This window comes from Lactuca sativa, chromosome 6, assembly GCF_002870075.4.
Source record: "Lactuca sativa cultivar Salinas chromosome 6, Lsat_Salinas_v11, whole genome shotgun sequence".
In the NCBI taxonomy this organism is placed as follows: Eukaryota; Viridiplantae; Streptophyta; class Magnoliopsida; order Asterales; family Asteraceae; genus Lactuca; species Lactuca sativa.
The window spans coordinates 73,259,239-73,281,716 of NC_056628.2; the positions used below are offsets into that span (position 1 = coordinate 73,259,239).

General features: G+C 34.4%; 1 protein-coding gene and 1 pseudogene across 1 annotated transcript; both read left to right on the forward strand.

Annotated features, from left to right (window-relative positions):
• The first annotated feature begins 314 nt into the window (after positions 1–314).
• On the forward strand, positions 315–13,330 carry LOC111890225 (protein NRT1/ PTR FAMILY 7.1). The gene is given in 5 exon segments (XM_042896103.1): positions 315–593; positions 10,553–10,634; positions 10,934–11,151; positions 11,281–11,846; positions 12,487–13,330. Coding segments are annotated over 5 exon segments (1,989 nt in total).
• Positions 13,331–16,481: 3,151 nt separating this feature from the next.
• On the forward strand, positions 16,482–17,942 carry LOC111890200 (pentatricopeptide repeat-containing protein At4g21065-like; annotated as a pseudogene).
• The last annotated feature ends 4,536 nt before the right edge of the window (positions 17,943–22,478 follow it).

The window sequence follows — 22,478 nt, forward strand, 5'->3', positions numbered from 1 at the left end:
ATACACTAGTGTTGCGGGGTTGGTGGAAGTTTCATGGATGGGTGGGTAGTGAGAGGCTAGGAGGCCAATTATGTGATATTTAGTATTCCTCTAGGAGTAAGGATTGAGCGCTCGCTATGCTTGTTATATTGTTAGGGTGTTGTGGTGATGCTTGAGACAAATATGGGTACGTGTGGAAGGTAGTATGGGCCCGTACTACTGAAAGCACAGGACCCATACACGTAGCAAGGAAGTCACAACCCCTAGGGTTTTTGGTTGGGAGTTGGTTCTCGGATTGTTTAAGGAGTATCTGATGTTTTCGGCATGTTTTTAGCATGGTGGTTACACGGCGATTCGTGACTGGATCTGGATTAGGATCAGAAGAGGGCAGTCAGGAGGCACCGACGGCGCCCGAGACTATCGGTAAGATGAGGCCAGATGAGATGGATGGCAAGATCTGGGAGATCCTGCATGATGAGGTTGCCGCTATGTTCCGGGCTCAGTTTCCAGAGATGTTTGGGTCTATCAAGACCGCAATGGTGGATTATTTCGATGATCGCTATGCAGCCCTCGCTGAGGCGGCTGCTGCAACAGCTTTAGCAGCTGTATCAACGGTAGGGTTGGGATCTGGCCGAGTTTTTCAGTATCGAGATTTCGATAACACAAAGCCCCCGACATTTGATGGTACCCTAGATCTGATCGTGGTCATGAGGTGGCTATCTGACGTGGATGGATGTTTATTCACATGTTCTTGTCCCGCTGACCAGAAGGTCAGGTGTGCTTTGAACCTGCTGAGGTCCGGAGCAAAGGATTGGTGGAGGTTGATTACTGGATCATATTCGGATGAGCAGCATGTTGCAGTTACTTGGGATCGGTTTTGGGATATGTTCCGTACCCGCTACGTCCCACGAGTTGAGCGGTAGAGGCTAGCGCAGGAGTTCTTAGATCCGCGTCAGGATTCAGAGTCGGTCACAGAGATCACTCGCATGTTTACTGAGAGGGCGATATTTTACCCCAAGTTTGCTTCAGAGTAGGCTCAGATGACTCGATATATGAGTATGCTCAAGACAGATATCAGGCAATTCGTGTCCACACAGATATGTGATACCTTACTGGAGTTGCAAGAGGCAGCCAGGCGGTGTGAGCTTGAGATTGAGTTATAGTTGCGAGAGCAGAGGCAAGCACCGGTGCAGTCGCAGTCGACGCCAAAGCGGTCCAAGACCGTGGATTCTAGGGTTGGAGGACAGAGTGGCCACACTTGTGAGAAGTATGGGAAGGGTCATACCGGAGTTTGTATGTCCGGCGGTGTGTGCCGCAAGTGTGGGAAGGAGGGGCACTATGTGAGGGATTGTCGCCAGTTGGCCCCGGTTCATGACATAAGGATTTGTTATCATTGCCATCAGGTCACGTGAGGACCAACTGTCCACAACTGGTTGCAAGACCGATGCAGGCTCCAGTGCCGACTACATTGAGGATTACTGGCGGGGGTGAGGGTGGAGCAGAGCCTCTGAGGGCTCAGGGACGTGCCTTCCAGCTTACAGCAGTGGAGACCAGGACAACACTAGATGCGGCTGTTGGTATGTTTCTATCTTTTATCTTATTGATTATGATGATATCGTGAATTCTCTTCCATCCCTTTATGCATATGTCATAGCAACATAGGAGAGTTGAGGAATTTAGTATCGAGGGGTTATAGAGTTAGTATCCAAGGGTGTTGGTGATCGGAAGTTAGGATCTTTGTTCCAAGGCTAGTAGTTGTAAATCGGAGACACATAAGTGTTCAGATGAGATTTGGGTTTCTTTTGAAGATCGGTTGCACCATAATGGAAAAGTTGTTTTGCGGGGGTTGTGCACTCCAAGGTTAATCGATCCATGGATAAGGATGATAATACCCAGTATGGACGGATAAGTCGTGTTGATTTCGCCATCAACAGGTGGTAGCTAATGTCCAAAGTGGGGGAGAATTGGAAATTCTCGGATGAAGTAATAGTCATTGAAGGTTCTGTCAGCTTCTGGAAGATATATAGTACTTTTGATAGGCATGTGGGTTGCTTAGCACATATGGTAGATGCGCTGGTCAGGGTTGGATCGCGGCTGCTTGGGTAGGTGGACAATCATCATGAGGCCTAGAGTTAGGCCGAGGTTATGGTCCGCGGAATGGATTCAAAGTTCGGAACCCCAAGTGGGTGAGAACAGTTTGCTTGGGGAGGGTCACCGAGAAGGGGTGGCCCAGGGTGATGCTCAATAGTTCAGAGCGGTTCGGATAGACTGAGGGCCGGTGGGGCGTACCAGTCATGCCGAAGGCTCGGAGAACGGTCCAAACAGGCTGAAGGCCCGAAGAGGCGGTCCAGACATGTTGAAGGTTCTGAGAGTGGTCCTGATACGCTGAAGGCCTGGTAAGGCGGTCCAGTCATACTGAAGACTTTGTATGTGTTGGTAAACCTGTATGCGATGGTTGAGTATGCTGTTATGCTATAACAATCAGTAGGTCTGGCCCCAAGTATCGATCATGGTAATGGAGTTTTCTGAAGGTTGTGTATGGGCTTTGTTAGTTGTATGATCAGATTCTGAGTATATATGTGTTATGAGGTAGCAACATGTTCCGCAAATGGATGGCATGGGGTGAAGTTTCAGCACTATGACACTGGATGGTGTTTGGATTAGCTTCTGAATATATATGTGTTATGAGGTAGCAACATGTTCCAAGAAATAAGGATGTAATTTATCTTCAAATTTGAGTCAGCTTGACTACGCCTTCTATGGACTTCATCAAACGCACTTACAAATTATCTGCAACAAACCTAATTAACTCCCTCATCTTCCTCTCTCTCGTCTTAGGTAAGATTCGCCTTCGATTCTTCCATCTTAGTATGTGTTACCATCACCATCATTGACACTGTATTTGTCTATTTTTCCCTTACTTAGTCTCTATTCTTGATCAATCATTCATTCCTATCATAATCACTTTTTATTTTTAGATTTTGGCAGATTTTGGGGTGTCTCTCGATCAAAGATGAAAACATGTGGAGATTTATAGAGACGTAGGAAGTTGTGTTGGGTGGAAAAGAATCAGAAGCGAGATTTGGAGGTCAAGATGAAATCACCCAAGGATACAACAGAATGATGAGAGACAAAATAAAGTCAAAAGCTTCTACATATTCAATATAAGATATACAAAGTATTATATTAAAAGTAATTAAAAAAAAGATACAACCAAAAGTATTATATATGAAAGTCAGCAAATGCATGGGGCGTTTCTTGAATGCGACGCCAATGAATTAGAGAATAGAGAATATAGATATATACTAAATTGGTTTCTTATAAAATGGAAATTAATTTGAATTTATTTAATTGTAGATTTTCTACACCAAAATAGCTTTGAGACTTTCCATTCAAATAGAGTTGTAGACAAAGACTCTTAACAACTTTTTAGGTTTGATGAATTTATCTTAAAAACTCATTTACTATTCAAGTTGAATTAGGTCATTAACATTCTTGCAAAGGTTTATATGCTTTACTCTTGGGTTGCTAATTTTCAAATGCTTCCTAATATTAAGCCTAATCCAGAAAATGGTGAACTTTTCTGTTGTGCAAACTGCTAATACTCAAAACACGGAATGAAAACAATTGTTTTTAATATTTATTTATTTATTTTATTATGGTATGAAGAGGGTATTTTGGTATTTCTTTAAGAAATGAAGAATAACATCAACCCTAGGAATGTTGAAATCTATAAAACATGGAATTTGAAGGAATCAGATTGTTTTGAATTTCATACATTTGCCAAAGAAGCACACTATGGAATGGAATCATGGATTCTAATTCCTGTTTGTTATATTTTAGTGGATCTATATGTTTATTTGTAATGATTTTAATATAATTTTCATTGTATCTATATGTTTATTTGTAATTCTTAGATATGTGATACTTTAGGTTAAACATTCTATTATCATACCACTATGTGATAACATTCTAATTTATTACTTCTTATCATATGGAAATTCCAGTTTAAACTATTGCTAATTGCATTTAGCTGATGATTTATTGATTTAGAATAATGTTTTTATAGGTTGTAGTTAGTGGACCAGCTTCAATTTGTAATGTATGTGATACCATCTATAGGAGCCATGAAATTCATTCTTACATTTATAGGTTGTAAATTGTATTTAATAATACCTTAGATATGTATTTTCAGGCTAATTCAGTTTCAAGTTGTGAGGAGCAAAAGTAGCAATTAGAAATTTCATTGGCTTAATGAATTAGGTCAATAATCATTGTTTATCATTAAGTCAATGGCTACTTATTGACTGGTCTTTTCTTAAGGGCTATTTATTTTTTTGAGTCACTATGCTGCTTGGATTGTAAACGAGGTATTGTTTTCTTTTCATGCCCTTTATGTGTAAAAAGGGTAGTCTATGTTTGGTGTTGAGTCTCCGGGTTATGTGTTATCAATCTCTTTTCTTTCAGGGTACTAATTGATTAAAATCTCATGTCTATTTCCTTTGTATTTTGAGTTGTCAAGGAGTGTGCTAAACTATGAAGGAATGTATTGAATTTCTATTGATGCTTAACAATGAATATGTGAAGTTTTCCATTTGCAACTAATAATGTCGCAAGAATTTTGCTGTTCAGCTGGATATGCATGGCCAAATTTACATGCTTGCTTTTGAGAAAGTTGAATCTTTGCTATTTAGTATTTAATTATCATTAAATGTCAATTTGTACTTCCAAATGTCTTTGTATATGTAAGAAACATAAGTTTTTAATAATCTTGATGATATGGATGTGATTAACGTTTTTATTGTATCTAATTAAAAATGTTTTGTAACCACTGAATATCAATAAACAAGATTTAATTAAATAGACAAATCAAATGTTACATTCTTCGATAAATAAAACAGGATATATTCTTATAATAATTGTTTTGTTATATTGTAAGAAAATATTCTTTTAACTATTATATATATATATATATATATATATATATATATATATATATATATATATATATATATATATATATATATATATATATATATATTAAAGCGCATGGGAACTTTTAACAGTAAAGTTTTAATTTTTAGATTTATGCCACCACTCTTTGGGGCTTCACAGTTTAATCCATATGTTTTTACAACTACAATCTCCATCTACAAAAGTATGTTCAATTGTCAATTTGGTCCCTTCCTTTTCCAACGTTGTTCTATTTTCATACTTTTTCCAACATTGTTTCATTTCGATACTTTTTTTACACATACTTTTTCCGTTATTACACATTTGGCCATTCCTTGGTAAATGGATAATCAATCTTACTATACACTCTTGGATTTCGTAGTTACATATTTTTGGAAACAATCACTTTTATGCCACTTTTTTTTAGAAAACTTTAAATTATTTGTAACCATTTTTTTAGGAAACTTTAAATTATTTTCAACCCATGCGAAGCATGGGCTCTTTCCTAGTTGATATGAAAGTACAACAATATATGTACATAATACCAGTTTTAAATAACATTTATTCTCCATTTAATAAAGATAAACCTCTGTCTTTTAATTGGAATTATTTTTTTATTTAAATAACAAAACATATAAGTACAACATTTTTTAAATAATTCTATTAATTTAATTATGCTTAAAATTGTGGTACCATTTTGCCGAACATGTAAAAACTTGAAATATGTTTCCAAAGGGAAACTATTCTATAAAATGAAACAAATTGTCAAAACAAAACTATATTTTTTTTAAAAGAAAACGAAACTATGTTGTCTTATTAAAAATTAAAAATAAAAAATAAAAAATGATTAAAGTAATTAGTTTTAGATATGAAAGATAAATTTAACAATTAATTAATTAATTAATTATCAATGTTGTTTGTAAAAGGTATTTGAAAATTTATGATTCATAACTATCGCTTTTGTTAGTTTGAATAACATTTATTTATTACTAGTTGTGAAACCTGTATATTATACGGGTTGATTAAAACAAAATGTTAAATAGAAACGATTAAATGAGAAGTTTATTTGAATTCTAAATTTGAAATAAATAAAAATTATGAGAAAAAAAACATGTGAAAAATAAATAAATTAAAATTATTGTTTAGTTATCAGACCCGTATACTAAACAGGTTAATTATAACAAAATGTTAAACACAAAGGTTTAAACTGTAAAATTATTTGAAATTGAAATTGAAATTTAAAATTTAAAATTTGAAATTAATATCATTATGGTAGGTTTAATTTATGAAAACTAATTAATAATATATTAGAAATGGAAAATGAAATAAATGACAAATGGAAAATAAATATATCTCTAAATTATGACAAAATGACATATGACAAATTAAATGAGAGAATGACATATGGCAAAATCATTTTTATTTATTAGGGTAGATTTAATATAACTACCAATATTTATTCATTATTATTGAATATTTAACATAAAAGTTAATTTAGCATACACATTACATTTCATGAACTCTCCCAATTTACCTTGTGTTTGAACTTTGAACTTTGAACTACGTAACGGATTTTCATAGGGTTGTATGTTCGAGTCGTACAAAAACTATTAATCCTTTAATATTCCAATTGGCATTTTTTTATTAAAGAGAAGTTTAAAATTAAACATTTTGGAAATGGACACATTAACAAAAAAAAACTAGCTATCAATATTCTATCCCTTCGACTTCTTATCTAACATGGGTCGAATATTGCGACAAATAGTCAAATACAATAAAATATTATAACACTAATACAAGGTTTAATTGAAAATAACAATGATAGATTTACCAATATAACATCCGATATTATATAAAAATAGATATTTGTAGCTTTAAGATCAATGATTATGATTTTAATAGTTTTTATGTCATTTTATTTTGTCACCCGTGTGGTATACAGGTTATAACCTAGTATCATTATAAAGTGGTTAGATTACTCAAATATTTCCTTAATATTTTGCTCTTATATTTTTGTAATACTTTTTAGTGTTCGATGATTATCTCCCAAAAAAAAAAATCACATTTGGCACATTGAACAGAAACCTAATTTTCCATTTACCATTTTTTTGGGACAAAACATATATCCGTGTGACTTTTAATTAAACGATATCTATCAATAAATTTTAACACTCAGACCTAACCCAAGCATGACAAGATTTTCAACCAGTTTTGGTTGCTCAACAACTTTAACAATATTTATATAGAAAAGAAGCCTATTCATGACTCTTAGCTTGACCAAACACACGTGCACGTCAAATTCATTCAACTTATATCAGGAACTATGTGTGTCAACATCCGACAAAAAGATGTTGTAATGAAAGTTCTTGTTTGGCTTCTTTTTTGGAGGTGAGTTCTTTTTTTACTGATTCACTTAACTTTTCCTTGAAAAGAAGCCCTCCAATTCAATCAACTACACGTTTGGCAATGGAAGTGATCTCGTTGGAAGTTATGATACCAATTTGGCAAATCTTATGGCTCTATAGGGAACAATATCCTTGAGTTTGTCACTAGTTATAATCAAATGAATCAAAATGGCAAAACAACTAGAGTTTGCAATGACTTACACATGTTATGTTTTAATCGAGTAACAATAACGTATCAAATAAAATAACGAAGCCAAAAAAAGTTACATAGTTTTAACTAAAAAGGAAGGTTATAGGCCAATCAAATAAATAATAGATTGGAAGTAATAATGATCATCATATATATTGAATAAATATTTCTTTATTAACAAATTTTATGCCAGATACGTAGCTTGTTGTCACATTAGGCCCAAAGGAGTGGAATGGGAAGGGTGAAGAGAAATGAAACCGCACCTAGGAACACCACTTTTGGGGTGCGATTTAGGCAGGAGAAATAGTGAAGAGAGAGTACGCCACCCTCTCTCTCCTTGTGTGATTGAGGAACTCTATTTTTTGTATTTTCTTTATTGTTTTTAGCTTTTAATATATATATATATATATATATATATATATATATATATATATATATATATATATATATATATGGGAAAAGTGAATATACCCTTAAGGGTATATAAGCTTAGATACCCAAACTCACCATAATACGTCGTTGTGTTTGATATATTTATTATAATGTTCTTAAACTTCAATCCTTAACTTGATTTATTTTCAAGATTTTCAAATTTTCAATATTATCTTCCTCTTACATCACATTTATTTACGAACACCTACTAAGTTATATATATTATAGTTGAAAATGAAAATTATGAAAGAGGAAGATAAATGCGAAATTTATAAAAATATTTGAAATAAATCAAGTTAGAAGTTGAATTATAAGAACATTAGACAATTACAATGTATATAAATGATATAAAACGACATAGTATAGTGAGTTTGGGTATCTAAGCTTATATACCCTTCAGGGTATATTCACTTTTCCCTATATATAAACATTTATAAAAAATATATATTAAAATTTATTGTTTTTAATTCTCTACAAATAAAATATAATATTTATATAAAATATTTACAAAATAAAAAATGAGGGTAAGTGAAAGATACAATTTCTTAGTTTTTGTTGAGTTTGTGAGTAAATAGAAAACTGACATGTCATAGAAAAAACAAGTGGTGATATGTGTACACCCTCCGGTTTAAGTGGTTGTCAAATGAAATGGATTGAACATATATTGGAAATATAAAATGTGATATGATGGGAATTAGTTGAAAATTTTCTATGATTATTGTTTAGTTTAAGTAGGATTTTAATGGTATTAATCAACAATCTTTTTAATATATTAGCAATAAAAAAACAAAAATGTTTAAACATATGGAATTATTTTTCCAAAATCTTGTTATTCTAATTAATGAAAAAAATGAGTAACTTATTGATAAATTAATAAGCTAACAAATAATTTTTCATCTAAGTAGCTAGACAAAGCCTTAATTATATATATATCAATAAAAAAAAGTGACCATTGGAAAAGAAAACCTTATTTATTTCAAAATAAAATAAAATAAAATAATTGGAGATGAAATTTGAATTTGTATGTGAAATCCAGCTGGGTCATAAAAGAGTTCAAAAAGTAATAATTAATAAGTTGTAAATATTTTGGTAAAAGAACACGCACAAAAAAGATTAGTTGAAGTTTGAGATGTTTTTGGAGTTCTATCAGCAGTTTGTTACGCATTCTCTAATCTTGTTTAAGACTTCTAATCCCCTTGCTTATAGCCTTGTATTCATACAATACATCACACTCCCCATCTACCTCTCGATCTCCATATCCCCAATTAGGGTATCTACATTCATAACTAATCTTTTTGGCAAAAAGAAGCTTGGAGTACCATCTTTCTTGTTTCCAGATTACTCGGTTTTTGTTTGTTTCTCATATTAGGGTTCTTGGATTTTGTCTTTTGAAGGAAAAAAGATTGTGCTCGTCTAGTACGATCTACATCACTAATTGTTCTTTTAACGTAAATGACAACAAGTTTTTATAGATTTCCTGCAAGTCGAGGTCAAGTCGTAATCTTGCCGGCAGTACTACTGGTGGCTCCACCGGTTTTTACCGACACAACCTCCTCACCCTCGCCGGAATATACACCCCGTGAACCTGTCATCCTCTCCATCTCAAAGCTATACAAGAGGTTTGATTTTTGTATTTATAAATTATTGTTTTTACTTTTTAGAATATAATGTAATAAACAATAATGTACATTCATAGCTTTGTATATTATGGCCTTCTCTTATTTCTTTTTGTTTTACTACAAAATATTTTTGGCTTAATTAGTTACCATATACAAAACATTTTTGCTACATATTACCAAACAGCATTATTTGATGTTGACATGCTACCATTCAGTCTGGGATAGTCGTGTAAACTGAAATTACAATACCATAATTATATTGGTAGAGATTTAGATAGATTTTCCACAAGTGCAAAGAATTAAAATTAATTACATTACAATGTTGTAATATGGAAGATGAAATAATGATACTATTTGTGCATCTAGCCTTTGTTTTCCTAATTATATTTAAATTTTATGATGCATCTTTAATTTATTGGAACAAAGTTCAATTAATTACTTGAACCAAAAGCATGTGGGTATAGCTAAAAATATATTCTTACGTGATGGTCTCTTCTTATTGTAATTGAAAGCAACAATGATGTTAAATGGTAACATACCGTATGCTTTTTACCCAACTAAACCACATTATTTAAACAAACCTTAAACATCCCGACAAATGACATTAACTCTTAAAATACTTGATAAAAATTATTCATGATACTTGCTATTCTAATTGTGACACAAAAGGCTTCTTCAGTTATGATTTTTTATGCCTAAAGATGCTAACAAGTTTCGTGCAACTAAATTTTTTAGAGGAATCTTTGAGAAGTTGCAATGGCTTCAAACAATGTCCCCTTGGAGATCTCCATAATTGTAAGAATTTTATTTTATTTCAGTTTCACTTTAACAGGTTTCAGTTTTTATAATTAATAAAGGTGTTCAAGTTATGCTCAATTAGATTTTGCGTGTTTTCATATATTTTCTGAATTTATTGCTGTCTATAAATACACTATACTAATAAAAAAAAAAAATTCTTGTACTTATGACAATAGCATGATGAACGAGCACCGATTCATCAACAACCCAAACCAAAACGAAAAACAGGAGGTTGGGCTCCAGCGTTTCTTCTTCTTGGTAAATATCTCTCATGCATCCAAAAGTAACAATTTTTATTACCTATTAAATGCCAAAAAAGTGTACAATAGATAAATAAAAGTAAAACAATATAATAAATAAGGTTATAAACATTTGAGTACACTTTTTATGACTTTCTACCTATTTGACTATACAATTTTGATTAAGTTTTTTAAATTGCATATTTGATCCATTGCTTACAAAATATAACCATTATTTAGCCATATGAGAGTAAATTGATTCAATATTTTCATCTCTAATCAATTCAAATTTCTTCCAATCTTTTGTTCCTTTTTCAGCAAATCAAGCCCTTGCAACATTTGCATTCTTCGGAGTTGGAGTCAACATGGTGTTGTTCTTGACCAGAGTCATCGGTCAAGGCAATGCAGATGCAGCAAATAGCGTTAGCAAATGGACAGGCACTGTTTATCTGTGCTCCCTTCTCGGAGCTTTCCTAAGTGACTCTTACTGGGGTCGATATCTCACTTGTGCAATCTTTCAACTCATCTTAGTCATGGTAATTATATAATCACATAATAAAAGATCATACAAAATACTCTAAAACCTCTTGTTGATTATGGTAAAGTAATTATACAATAACAGTTTCTAACATGATATTATTAACGAATCATATGGTGTTGTGTAGGGATTGGTGCTATTATCGTTAACATCATGGCTATTTCTAGTGATACCTTCGGGATGTGGAGATGGAGTGAACCATTGTTTTCCAACTTCAACTAAAGGAACAATGATGTTTTACTTATCGATTTACATGGTTGCATTAGGATATGGTGGGCACCAGCCAACATTAGCCACCCTTGGTTCGGACCAGTTCGATGAATCAGACCCAAAACATAAAGAAAAAGGCACGAAAGGTGCTTTCTTTGCTTACTTCTATGCTGCACTCAACATCGGATCATTGTTTTCGAACTCTATTCTGGTGTACTATGAAGATATTGGTCATTGGACAACTGGTTTTTGGGTGTCTATGGCAGCTTCGGTGGTGGCGCTGTTATTGTTTTTGTGTGGTTCGTTTCATTATCGGTATGTTAAGGCGTCTGGAAATCCCTTGCCACGTGTTGGACAAGTATTCGTTGCAGCTTGTAGGAAATGGAAGGTTCGTGTTGATGATGAGAAGCAATTGTATGAAGTTGAAGGGTTGGAATCGGCTATCAAAGGGAGTCGAAAGATTCTCCATAGCGAGGAGTTCAAGTAAGTCAAGATTGACACCATAATATAATAGTAGTCCAATTTTTATTATTCTTAAAAAGCTCTCAATCCCATTTCGATTGTCTCCCAAAAGTGTAGTGTTCCTAGTAATTTAAAGCAATTTTTTTAGGACATGCCACAACACTAGTTGTCGTGATATACATTTTCCTTTAGGGAAAATGACTTACGAATCCATGAAGTTTCCTAATCGTTCAGAAAACCTCAATTATGTTTTGTCTAAAAAAGTTCAACTAAGTTACAATTTTGTTCAATTCTATGGAAGTCAAAAAAGAGAATCAGATGATATGGTTTATTAGCATATCGGGAAAATGACTTGTCAAACCATCAAAGTTTCCAAAACGTTCAAAAAACCTCGTCATTTTTGTCTGTTCAAAAAAACCCAACAAACTTAACATTTTGAACAGATAAAACATAATTATGGTTTTTTGAACGGTTTAAAAACTTCATTAAACTTTTTAGGCAAAATGTTTTGTTTTTTGTATTTTCTTAAATATATAAAACATGATTGAGGTTTTTTGAACGGTTTGAAAACTTCGTTGGGCTTGTAAGTCATTTTCCCTTCCCATTATGCTTCTATGATTTTATATATTTTTAGCATGACTTTTCGATGTTAATGTTTTAGATGTCTAGATAAGGCAGCGGTGATAACAGAGTACGATTTAATGGGGGCACAAAATGATTGGAGATTATGTACGGTGACACAAGTCGAAGAAGCAAAATGTGTTATAAGAATGTTACCAATTTGGCTATGTACGATTATATACTCAGTCATTTTCACTCAAATGGCATCTCTATTTGTGGAGCAAGGTGCCGCCATGAACTCCTACATTGGAAAGTTCCATTTTCCTGCTGCGAGCATGTCGATATTCGACATTGTCAGTGTGCTCGTATGCACACTGATCTATCGTACAGTATTAGTCCCCCTAGTCGGGAGACTAAGTGGAAACCCTAAAGGTCTAACTGAGCTACAACGAATGGGAATAGGGTTAATCATTGGTCTTTTAGCAATGATTGCAGCCGGAGTCACGGAGGTGGAAAGGCTAAAACGGTCAATTCCCGAGAAACATACGAGCTCGATGAGCATATTTTGGCAAGTGCCACAATATGTGCTTGTTGGTGCTTCTGAGGTTTTTATGTATGTTGGACAATTGGAGTTTTTTAACAGCCAAGCTCCTGATGGGATCAAAAGTTTTGGAAGTTCACTTTGTATGGCTTCGATTTCGCTTGGAAATTACGTTAGTAGCCTTTTGGTGCATATGGTGATGAGTATTACTGCGAGGGGTGATAAAGTTGGGTGGATTCCGGAGGATTTAAATGATGGTCATATGGATCGGTTTTATTTCCTTATTGCGATCTTGACTGTATTTGATTTGGTGCTCTATGTTTATTGTGCTAGGAAGTACAAGTGCATTAGTGTCGAGGAAAATGGTAATCAGCCCAAGAAGGAAGAAGCGTAAATCGTTTAGTATTTTGAAATTGTTAGCAGTTGGTTTATGTTAAAAAGTAAGATAGTTTGGTACGTTGATTATGGTTTGTTAAAGTTTTCTAGTGAAGTTGAGATTAATAAAACGTTGTTTCTTCTTTTTCCTAAAAATAAAACGTTGCATCTTTGAATAAGATTAATTCTTTTATTCAATGTTTTAAAAACCGTTTTTTTAATTGAACCGGTCGAGTGACGTTTTCTGGTTTAACCGGATGGTCAAACCGGTTCTATATTTTTAATTATCCTGCATACATTGATTACAAAACTTGTCATCATTTTAGTATTAAAAATGTAAATAGAATGCAACATATAAAAACAATCATTATAGAAGTCAAAATCAAACAAAGAAGCCCAAAACAAACACAAAAATCCAAGAATGTCCGGTTCAACCACTACAAGAATAATGGGCATTAGCGGCGACAGCCACCTTTAGCGGCGACACATAACGCGAAAGTTCTGTGTCGCCGCTAAAAGGTGGTTGTCGCCACTAATGCCTATCGACCCCGATCCGCGTCGAAATACGAGGTGAAACCCTAGCCGTTGATTTTTTCTCTAATCCAAGGACTGAAAATCGATATCGTACATACCAATACCGGCGACACCAATAGCGGCGACAGTGTCGCCGCAAATACACGGAAATTTTGACCGCCAAAGTTTCCCCCCAAAGTTGTCGCCGATAGTACTAAAAAATTTTGACCATCAAAATTCCCCCCAAAGGTGTCGCCGCTAAAAGTTGTCGCCGCTAATACTCTTCGCAGATATAACCCCCTTCAGCTCATTCTTCCCTCTTCTGTGAACTCCTCTCTCTTTATCACCACCATGCTTCTCTGCCGGATTACACACTACCACATGCTTTCTATATGTTTATTTTAAATTTTGTATGTAGAATGTGTATTATATATATGTATGTGTATTTATATGTGTATTTTGTATGTATTTGTGTATTAGTATGCATATATATATATATATATATATATATATATATATATATATATATATATATATATATATATATTATGTATGTATTTAAGTATTAGTATGTGTATCTTTTGTATGTGTATTATGTATGTATTTGTGTATGTATGGATGTGATTTTGGTTATATGTTTTTATAACGATTTTATATTTTTATAAAAGTTTTTATAATTTTATATTGTTTGTTTTGTATATGAAAAGAATGTTTAAAAAAAATATATTTAAAAAAGAAAAAACTATAATTAGCGGCGACACTTTTAGTGGCGACGACAAGTATTAGTGGCGACATGGTATTAGTGGTGACTATAAGCATTAGCAGCGACAAATGGGGTATTAGCGACGAACTAACAACGGCGACCCTTTCGCGGCGACAATCGGGACCTTTAGCGGCGACGCCCGTCGCCACTAATGGTCATTATTCTTGTAGTGAACCCGGTTCATTCCGGTTCAATTCAGCCGGTTGAACCGGTTTTTTACCAAAACTGACCGGTTCAATCCGGTCAGGAAATCATTATAAAACCGGTCCAAATCGAACCGTCCTCACCTCCAGTTCCCGGTTCAACCGGCCGGTTCGAACCGGTTTTTAAAACACTGCTTTTATTATAAAAAATAGCTTGATTAATTTTGGATTCTTCAAAAATATATTTGCGGTTTTTATAGTATATCAAATTTTATCTTTCCACCAACAATTTATAACTAAATTTATGATGAAAATAAAAGTTTTAATAGTTTGATAAAGATATTCGAACAAACTGATCTTAAACTAAACGTTAGTGAATGGCTTTGGTTTTTTTTAACTAGTTAACCACACCATTTTGCTATTGAGGGAAAAAGACAACTACACCATAATTATCAGGTAGTGGAATTTGGATTCAAAAAACCTATGGCAATTTTACTATTCCTACACAAATAATAAGAAAAATCAACTATTGTCTCTTAGATTGTCTCCTGTTGCTTGTTGGCTCCAAAATTATAAAATTTTGGAATCACCATAACACCCATAACATAGTGCTCACAATAGCATGCATCATTGTGGCAATCCCCTAATTTATAAAATGAAAATCATACGCTACATGTTAAGAAATAAATACATGAACTAATCTTGAACCAAATATCATGTGTTCCTTTATGGTCAATTCACTATCGGAGTTGTGATCTACGACATCTTGTCACAAAAAAGGATAAGCGTAGAAGGAGATTAAACATGTTAATTGATATTTAGTCAATGAATCTCGTAAAATTATAAAAAATTCATTGAGTCAAAATTGGTAAAATGCTTACCTACCAAAATTACGTCCACAACATCCCTCTTCGTAATAGGCAAAATGAAATATGAATCCTAGTCTTGTTAAAAACAAATTGTGGGTAATTATTTTTTAAGTACTATAATTGAATCACTAAAGTTTAACCTATTTTATAGATGTAATCAAACGATAGTTCGTCATTACAAACTTTGCACTACAAGGTTTCATCGGTCATGATAAGCTCAACGATATTAGCTATACTCGTTGGTTGAGAGTAGTGCTTAATTCTACGAAAAATCTTTATACCATCGAGGAGCATATTCCTAAGGATTCTCCATCTAGATCTACTAGAGTTGTCACAGACAATTATGAGAGACGACCAAATGATTCAAATTAAGTGGTGCGTCTTATATTAGTTACTAATGGTATTGACTTATTAAAAATGGTTTTAGTTATGGTGTATTTAGGGGGTGTTTAGATAATAAAAAAAAAGATGGTGTTTATTGCTTATTTGTTTATTCCCACCACAATAATCTAAGTTTAAGTGTTTTGATAAAATCCTTAAAAATCAACTTATTGTGTTAAGAATAAGCTAAATAAGGTGATTTTAATAAGCATCTTCTTCCTTGCTTATTGTTTATTTCCACCCAAATAAACTAATAAACAATAAGCTTCCAAACACCCCTTGGGGGTGTTTGGCATATCTTTTTGGGAGGCAAAAGTTACAAAAAGTCAAGTTTTCCTGACTTTTACAAAAAACAAAAAGTCAGTTTTCCTTCTATCCAAAATCCAAAAATAGTTTTTAAAATGTTTTTACCAAACATCTTTTGCATTTTATTTTTTCCAAAAAGAACTTTTGACCTCTCAAAAGATAAGTCAAACACCCCCTTAGAATCCCTTGTTTCAATTACTGTGTTGCATATGAGAGATAAAGATGAATGTGTCATTCTTTTGACTGATAGCTTATGGAGACGGCGATGAGAAGGATAAGCGGGCGACAGCGGAGCGATCTGGAGAGAGGCGAGAGGCGAAATTTGTTATGACATTTCGAATGTTAACCAAACACTAGCAAAAACACTCGAATACCTTGGCGCACATTATTCAAACCTACGTGCAATCCAAACAGCTATCTAATGGAAAGCTACTTCATGCGCAACTCATCACCTCTGGTTACCCATCATCCACATATCTTACCAATCATCTCTTGTCCATGTATGCAAGATGCGGTCAACTCGGGTATGCCCACAGGCTGTTCGATGAAATGCCTAAAAGAAACTTGGTTTCTTGGACTGCTATGATCTCTGTGTTTTCTCAGAATTCTGAGTTCGCAAAAGCAATTACCACATTTTGTGGAATGTACGTCTCCGATGAAAGCCCAAACCAGTTTGCATTTTCCAGTGTGATTCAAGCTTGCTCGTCTCTCAAATCTGTCCAAATTGGTAAGCAAATCCATTGTCTTGCTCTTAAGGTTGGGCTTAGTTAAGAAATGTTTGTGGGTAGTAATTTAGCAGACATGTACTCAAAATGTGGGTCTATCATTGAGGCTTGTATGGTTTTTGAGGAGATGCCTTCTAAAGATGAAGTTTCATGGAACTCAATGATTAATGGGTATGCAAAAAATGGGTATAACGAAGAAGCACTGGTTTCTTTTAAGAAGATGCTGACTGAAGATGTTACAATCGATCAACATCTTCTATGCAGTATACTTTGTGCTTGTGGACCTTTAAAAACATATAACATTGGAAGATCTCTTCATTCCTTTGTTACAAATTCAGTCACATTTATAAATCTTTTAAACGCATGTAGCCATTCGGGGTTATTAACAGAAGGATTAAGCTACTTTAACTCCATGGAAACAATCTATGGTGTAAAACCTAAATCAGAACACTACTCTTGTGTTATTGATTTATTGGGAAGATCAGGGAAGCTTAAAGAAGCTGAAAATTTTATAAAAAGTATGCCATTTGAGGCAAACGCATACGCTTGGTGTTCCTTTTTAGCTTCTTGTAGAAAATATGGCGATAAAGAAAGGGGAGAGCTTGCATCCAAAAGTTTAAAGATTATTGACCCTTTAAACAGTGGGGCCCATGTTTTACTTTCGAATATATACGCAAAAGAACAACAGTGGGAGGATGTGAAAAGTGTTAGAAAGATGATGAAAGATGAAAATGTGAAAAAACTTAAGGGATGTAGTTGGGTTGATGTTGATAAGAGAGTTCATGTTTTTGGAGTTGAAGATTTGTGTCATGGGGATAAAAAGGAGATTGATTTGAAACTTGATGAGCTTTTGAGGAAGATAATTAAAGTTGGATATGTTCCTGATGTTGATTTTGTTCCATTTGATTTGGATTATTATATTGTAGCACCTGGTTCCTAGTATGTATTTTATTTAAGAATTTTGCATTTTTGGCCTGGGACTCGGCGAGTTGAAGGCCCAACTCGTCGAGTAGAAGAAAATTTGATACGGGATTTAAATGACGGACTGGTCGAGTCGGCTTCCAGACTCGACGAGTAGACTCTAACTGGAAAAAACCCTAATCTAAGGGTTTGCACCCTATTTAAGCATCTCATCCAGCCACCCTTTGTCCCTATTGCTTCCAGAAACCCCCCATAGCAAACCCTAACTGTTGTGTAAAGAGCTAAGGCATTTGTGGTGCTTTTTGGTGATTTTGATCACAAGGAAGAAGGAAGGTCCTAGAGGGATCAAGAGAAGACCAAGGGAGTTCAAGTTTGTGCATCATTTGCAGTTCCCAGAAGGTATAAAGTCGATACCTTGCTTGTTCATTTGCTAGATCCCTTTTTGGGGAGATTTAGGGCTTTTATAAGCCATTCTTGGTAACCAACCATGATTGCAAGCATGGTTGGGGGTTGAGGCTTCGGATCTAGGTCCACGAAGGAGTTACAAGGCAGAAAAGGGCTGCCTTTGCACCCATGGAAGCCCCCATGCAACTTGAGAGTCTCTTTTAGAGCCTTTAAGGCTCAAAGTCCCATGCATGCACGTAAAGTTCGTAACTTTATGTGCTAGATCGAGTTTAGGGACCTAGATCTATCATTTGGACAAGAGTTGTACACCATAAATCGAAGAAATAGACTTAGACAATATCGACTTGGCGAGTAGTTTTAGAGACCAGTTGAGTGTCAGAAAGGTTTTAGAGGGTCCAGGGGAGTAACCCAAACATATTGGGATAAGCCATAGTCCTGGAGTTCATAGGACTCGGCGAGTGCATGAGCCGACTTGGCGAGTCCAAGGGAATCTCCCAACTCTTGAAGATGAACTCGACGAGTTGTTCATACAACACGGTGAGTCGAGGACATGACTTGTTCATAGGATGGAGATGAACTCGACGAGTTGTTCATACAACTCGGCGAGTCGGATGAAGGTTCATTCGGGGTTGTTTTAGAAGGAGAACTCGTCGAGTCGTTCCCAAACTCGACGAGTAGAGGCGTGAAGAAGGACAGATGAAAGGATAGGGACTCGACGAGTTGGCGGCCCAACTCGGCGAGTCGGGTCAACTGGAAGTTGACTTTGGCTTGGACTTGGACTTGGTCAGGGATAAAATAGTCATTTTACCCTAAGAGAAGATATCAGATTCGGACTGGGTGTTTTGTGGGGATTATAGCCGGAGGATTTCCGGAGCAGCAACAAATAGAGATTTCCCGCACAGATTATCAGCAGTTACTCGTACGAGGTGAGTTACATTCCAGTAGCGGTGGGTCTACGGCCACAATGTCGGCCCACCAGTAGGATTTGTATGTTAGATGATTGTCTTTGTGATATCATCTAGGTTTGCTACTACCTGATATGTTATATGCTGACATGATATGTTATATGTGATAGTAATAGAGTTTGGTTGTTAGGACCGAAGGGTACGTCAGACACCCCAGATATGTCTGACAGTATGTGATGATATGTTTATATGTCAGCATGATATGTTATATGTGATAATGGTCGTAGGAGGGGAATACTTCCCAAGTTCGGTTGTTAGGACCGAAGGGCAATTCGGACACCCCATATATGTCTGATAGTGTGTTTATGTTATGATATATATGATAGTAGCAGTAGGGGGTGTAATAGTCCCCGAGGGTCGGTTGTTAGGACCGACGAGTAGGTCAGCACCCCAGAATGGCTTGACATAAGTAGGTCAGCACCCCAGAATGGCTTGACACGGGTAGGTCGGCACCCCAGAATGGCCGTACCGGGTAGGACGGCACCCTAGAATGGTTGTACCAGATAGGTCGGGCACCCTAGAATTGCCCGACAGTAAGTATGCTATATGATTGTATGGTATGTGGTACGATGGGGGCACTCACTAAGCTTTGTGCTTACAATTTACAGTTTTGGTTTCAGGTAGCTCTTCAACGAAGGGGAAGGAGCCGGCGCGGTAGCAGCACATCATACACACACGCATTGATTTTCCGCACTTGAGATATTCTGGGATTGTGCTCTGACATGTTGCTATTTTATGATTTGGGTTTTCAGACACAATATATTGATTTACGAAATGATATAGTCTTACGTAGTTTTCTTATGAATGTTTTTATAATCGGTTAATTAAAATGAAATTTTTGGACTCGAAATTTGGGATGTTACATATATGAAGGTGAAGATTTTGAATCATCGTAGTGAGAGGATTGCAATAGCATATGCACTTATAAGGATGCCAATTGGGAAACCGATTATTGTGAAGAAGAATTTAAGATTTTGTGTTGTTTGTCATTCTACAATTAAATTGATGTCTAAAGTTGAAGGGAGAGAGATTATACTTAGAGATAATAGTCGGTTTCATCACTTTGTAGATGGATCTTGTTCTTGCGAGGATTTTTGGTAAGTTTTAAGATGATTTTGTTTGTTTGGAGCTAAACTTTTGAGTAGCTAAAGAACTTTGTATGTCATAGACTCATAGTCAATAGTTAATAGTTGTTGAAAATCATGCTTAAAATGGTTGTATCATATGAGGAAAAAAAACATATTTTGTAACTTGTCACTGAGGAATAAAAAAACATTGCATTCCATCTTCTAGCTGTCATCTCAAACCTCAAAAACAAATGGTTTAGCCTCTCAAAGTTGCCGTGCTTTAAAGTTGGAAGAACTTGTAATAGTCTTAAAAATAACATATTCTAATAAAAAACAAATGCATGGGTGATAATATTTTGTTATAAATATATTAAAACTAATCCATTGTACTTTCCAGAAACTTTTACATGTTAGTAAATTACTTATCATGGTCAAAATAGTATTACTAATTTATATTTATAAGGATATTTTTATTTTTTATTTTTGAAAAGATTTCAAAATTAGTGTATATGTTTTTCCAAAAACAGCATGTTAATAACTTATCTCTCATAAGATTTATGGTAGGTGAGAATATTTCGAAAGTACATTACTATTTTATAAATAAGATTTGAAGTTTTCATTTGACATTATATCATGTAATTTGTTGGAAGATTTAATGTCTTTTGAAAATTAATAAAATTTAGTTCTTATATACAAGTTGTTATACATTAGATAAAAGAACGTGTTGGTAATTTCAGAATTTAGCATGAGAGGAAAAGATTTCAATCTTAGGATTTAATGATACTTGGCAAATCAATGCGTGAAAAAGGTTTTAATGTAATCATATAGTTTTCTTCTTTTGGATGGACTAAAGTGCCAAAATCTATACAAGGTATTTATCATAATCCATAATAATGATAATAATAATAATAATAATAAGGATGTTCGTTTTTACATATCATCATAATCTTATTACACAGACCAATCTAATTTTATACAAAGTTTCCTAAAATCTAGAACTTTGACAACTCTGCCGTTTTTATCTCAATTTTTTTTGTGTTTTTTTTTACTATTTACCCCCCTTTTTGTTTACTTTTTACCACTTCTTTTAATAGCATAACTTTCCCACTACTTTTATTTGTTTTCTCTTGTGTTGCCGCTATCTTTATTTGTAACGTCCTTTTATAACTATTTTTTTACATAAATATATGACAAAACTATAAAAACGGTCTACGTTGCTTACCAAAAGTCACAAACTCAGTCTTTGCCAATTTTTTTTAATGCAAATGGTCCATATGGTTTGCAAAAATTGCAGAGATGACCCTTTTTACTAACTCCATTATATTCATGTGTTAGGCTATATCACGTGCGTCCCACGTGGGGGTATTTTGGGTTTTTTACTTTTGGGACCTCCACTTCTCTTTAAAAAATCCCTAGAATGTAACGCTCAAATAAATCCTATGTCCCTCTCTTTCTCTTTATCTCTGTTACGCGAAAGCTGAAGAATTGGAAGAAGAAAAAATGGTGATTTGTATGTATGGAAGCATAGTTGTGAGAGTGACATCTTGGACGAACCCCAATCCAAATAGGAGGTTTTGGTCTTGTTCTCGAAACAGTCCAAGTTGTCCATTTCTTGGGTGAGTGGACGATCCGATATGCCCTAGGTTTGTGGAGATCATTCCTGGTTTGCTAAGGTCAAAGAACAAAGTTGAAATGATGCTAAATGAAGTTCGTGCAGATGCTGTGAAGATGGAGTGGTTGCTTGTTTTGTCTTGGTCTTTTTTTCGTTTATATAAGTAAGCATTAAGTAGTAGTGAGATTTGGGTAGTGGAAGGGTATAGTATTTGGGTAGTGTTAGGGTATGGTATTTTGGGATTTTTTTGTGAAGTATTTTGGGATGGGGATTATATAGTGGAATGGGAATTAGCAGTTCATTTTGGGATTGAGATTATGTATTGGAATGTAGACTTATGTATTAGAATGGTGTAATGTATGCTTTTGGTTATCAATGTTAATGGTATTGCATATTAAGTTACTTGAAATGTTGATTACATATAATGAATTTTGGTCATATATATATATATATATATATATATATATATATATATATATATATATATATATATATATATATATATA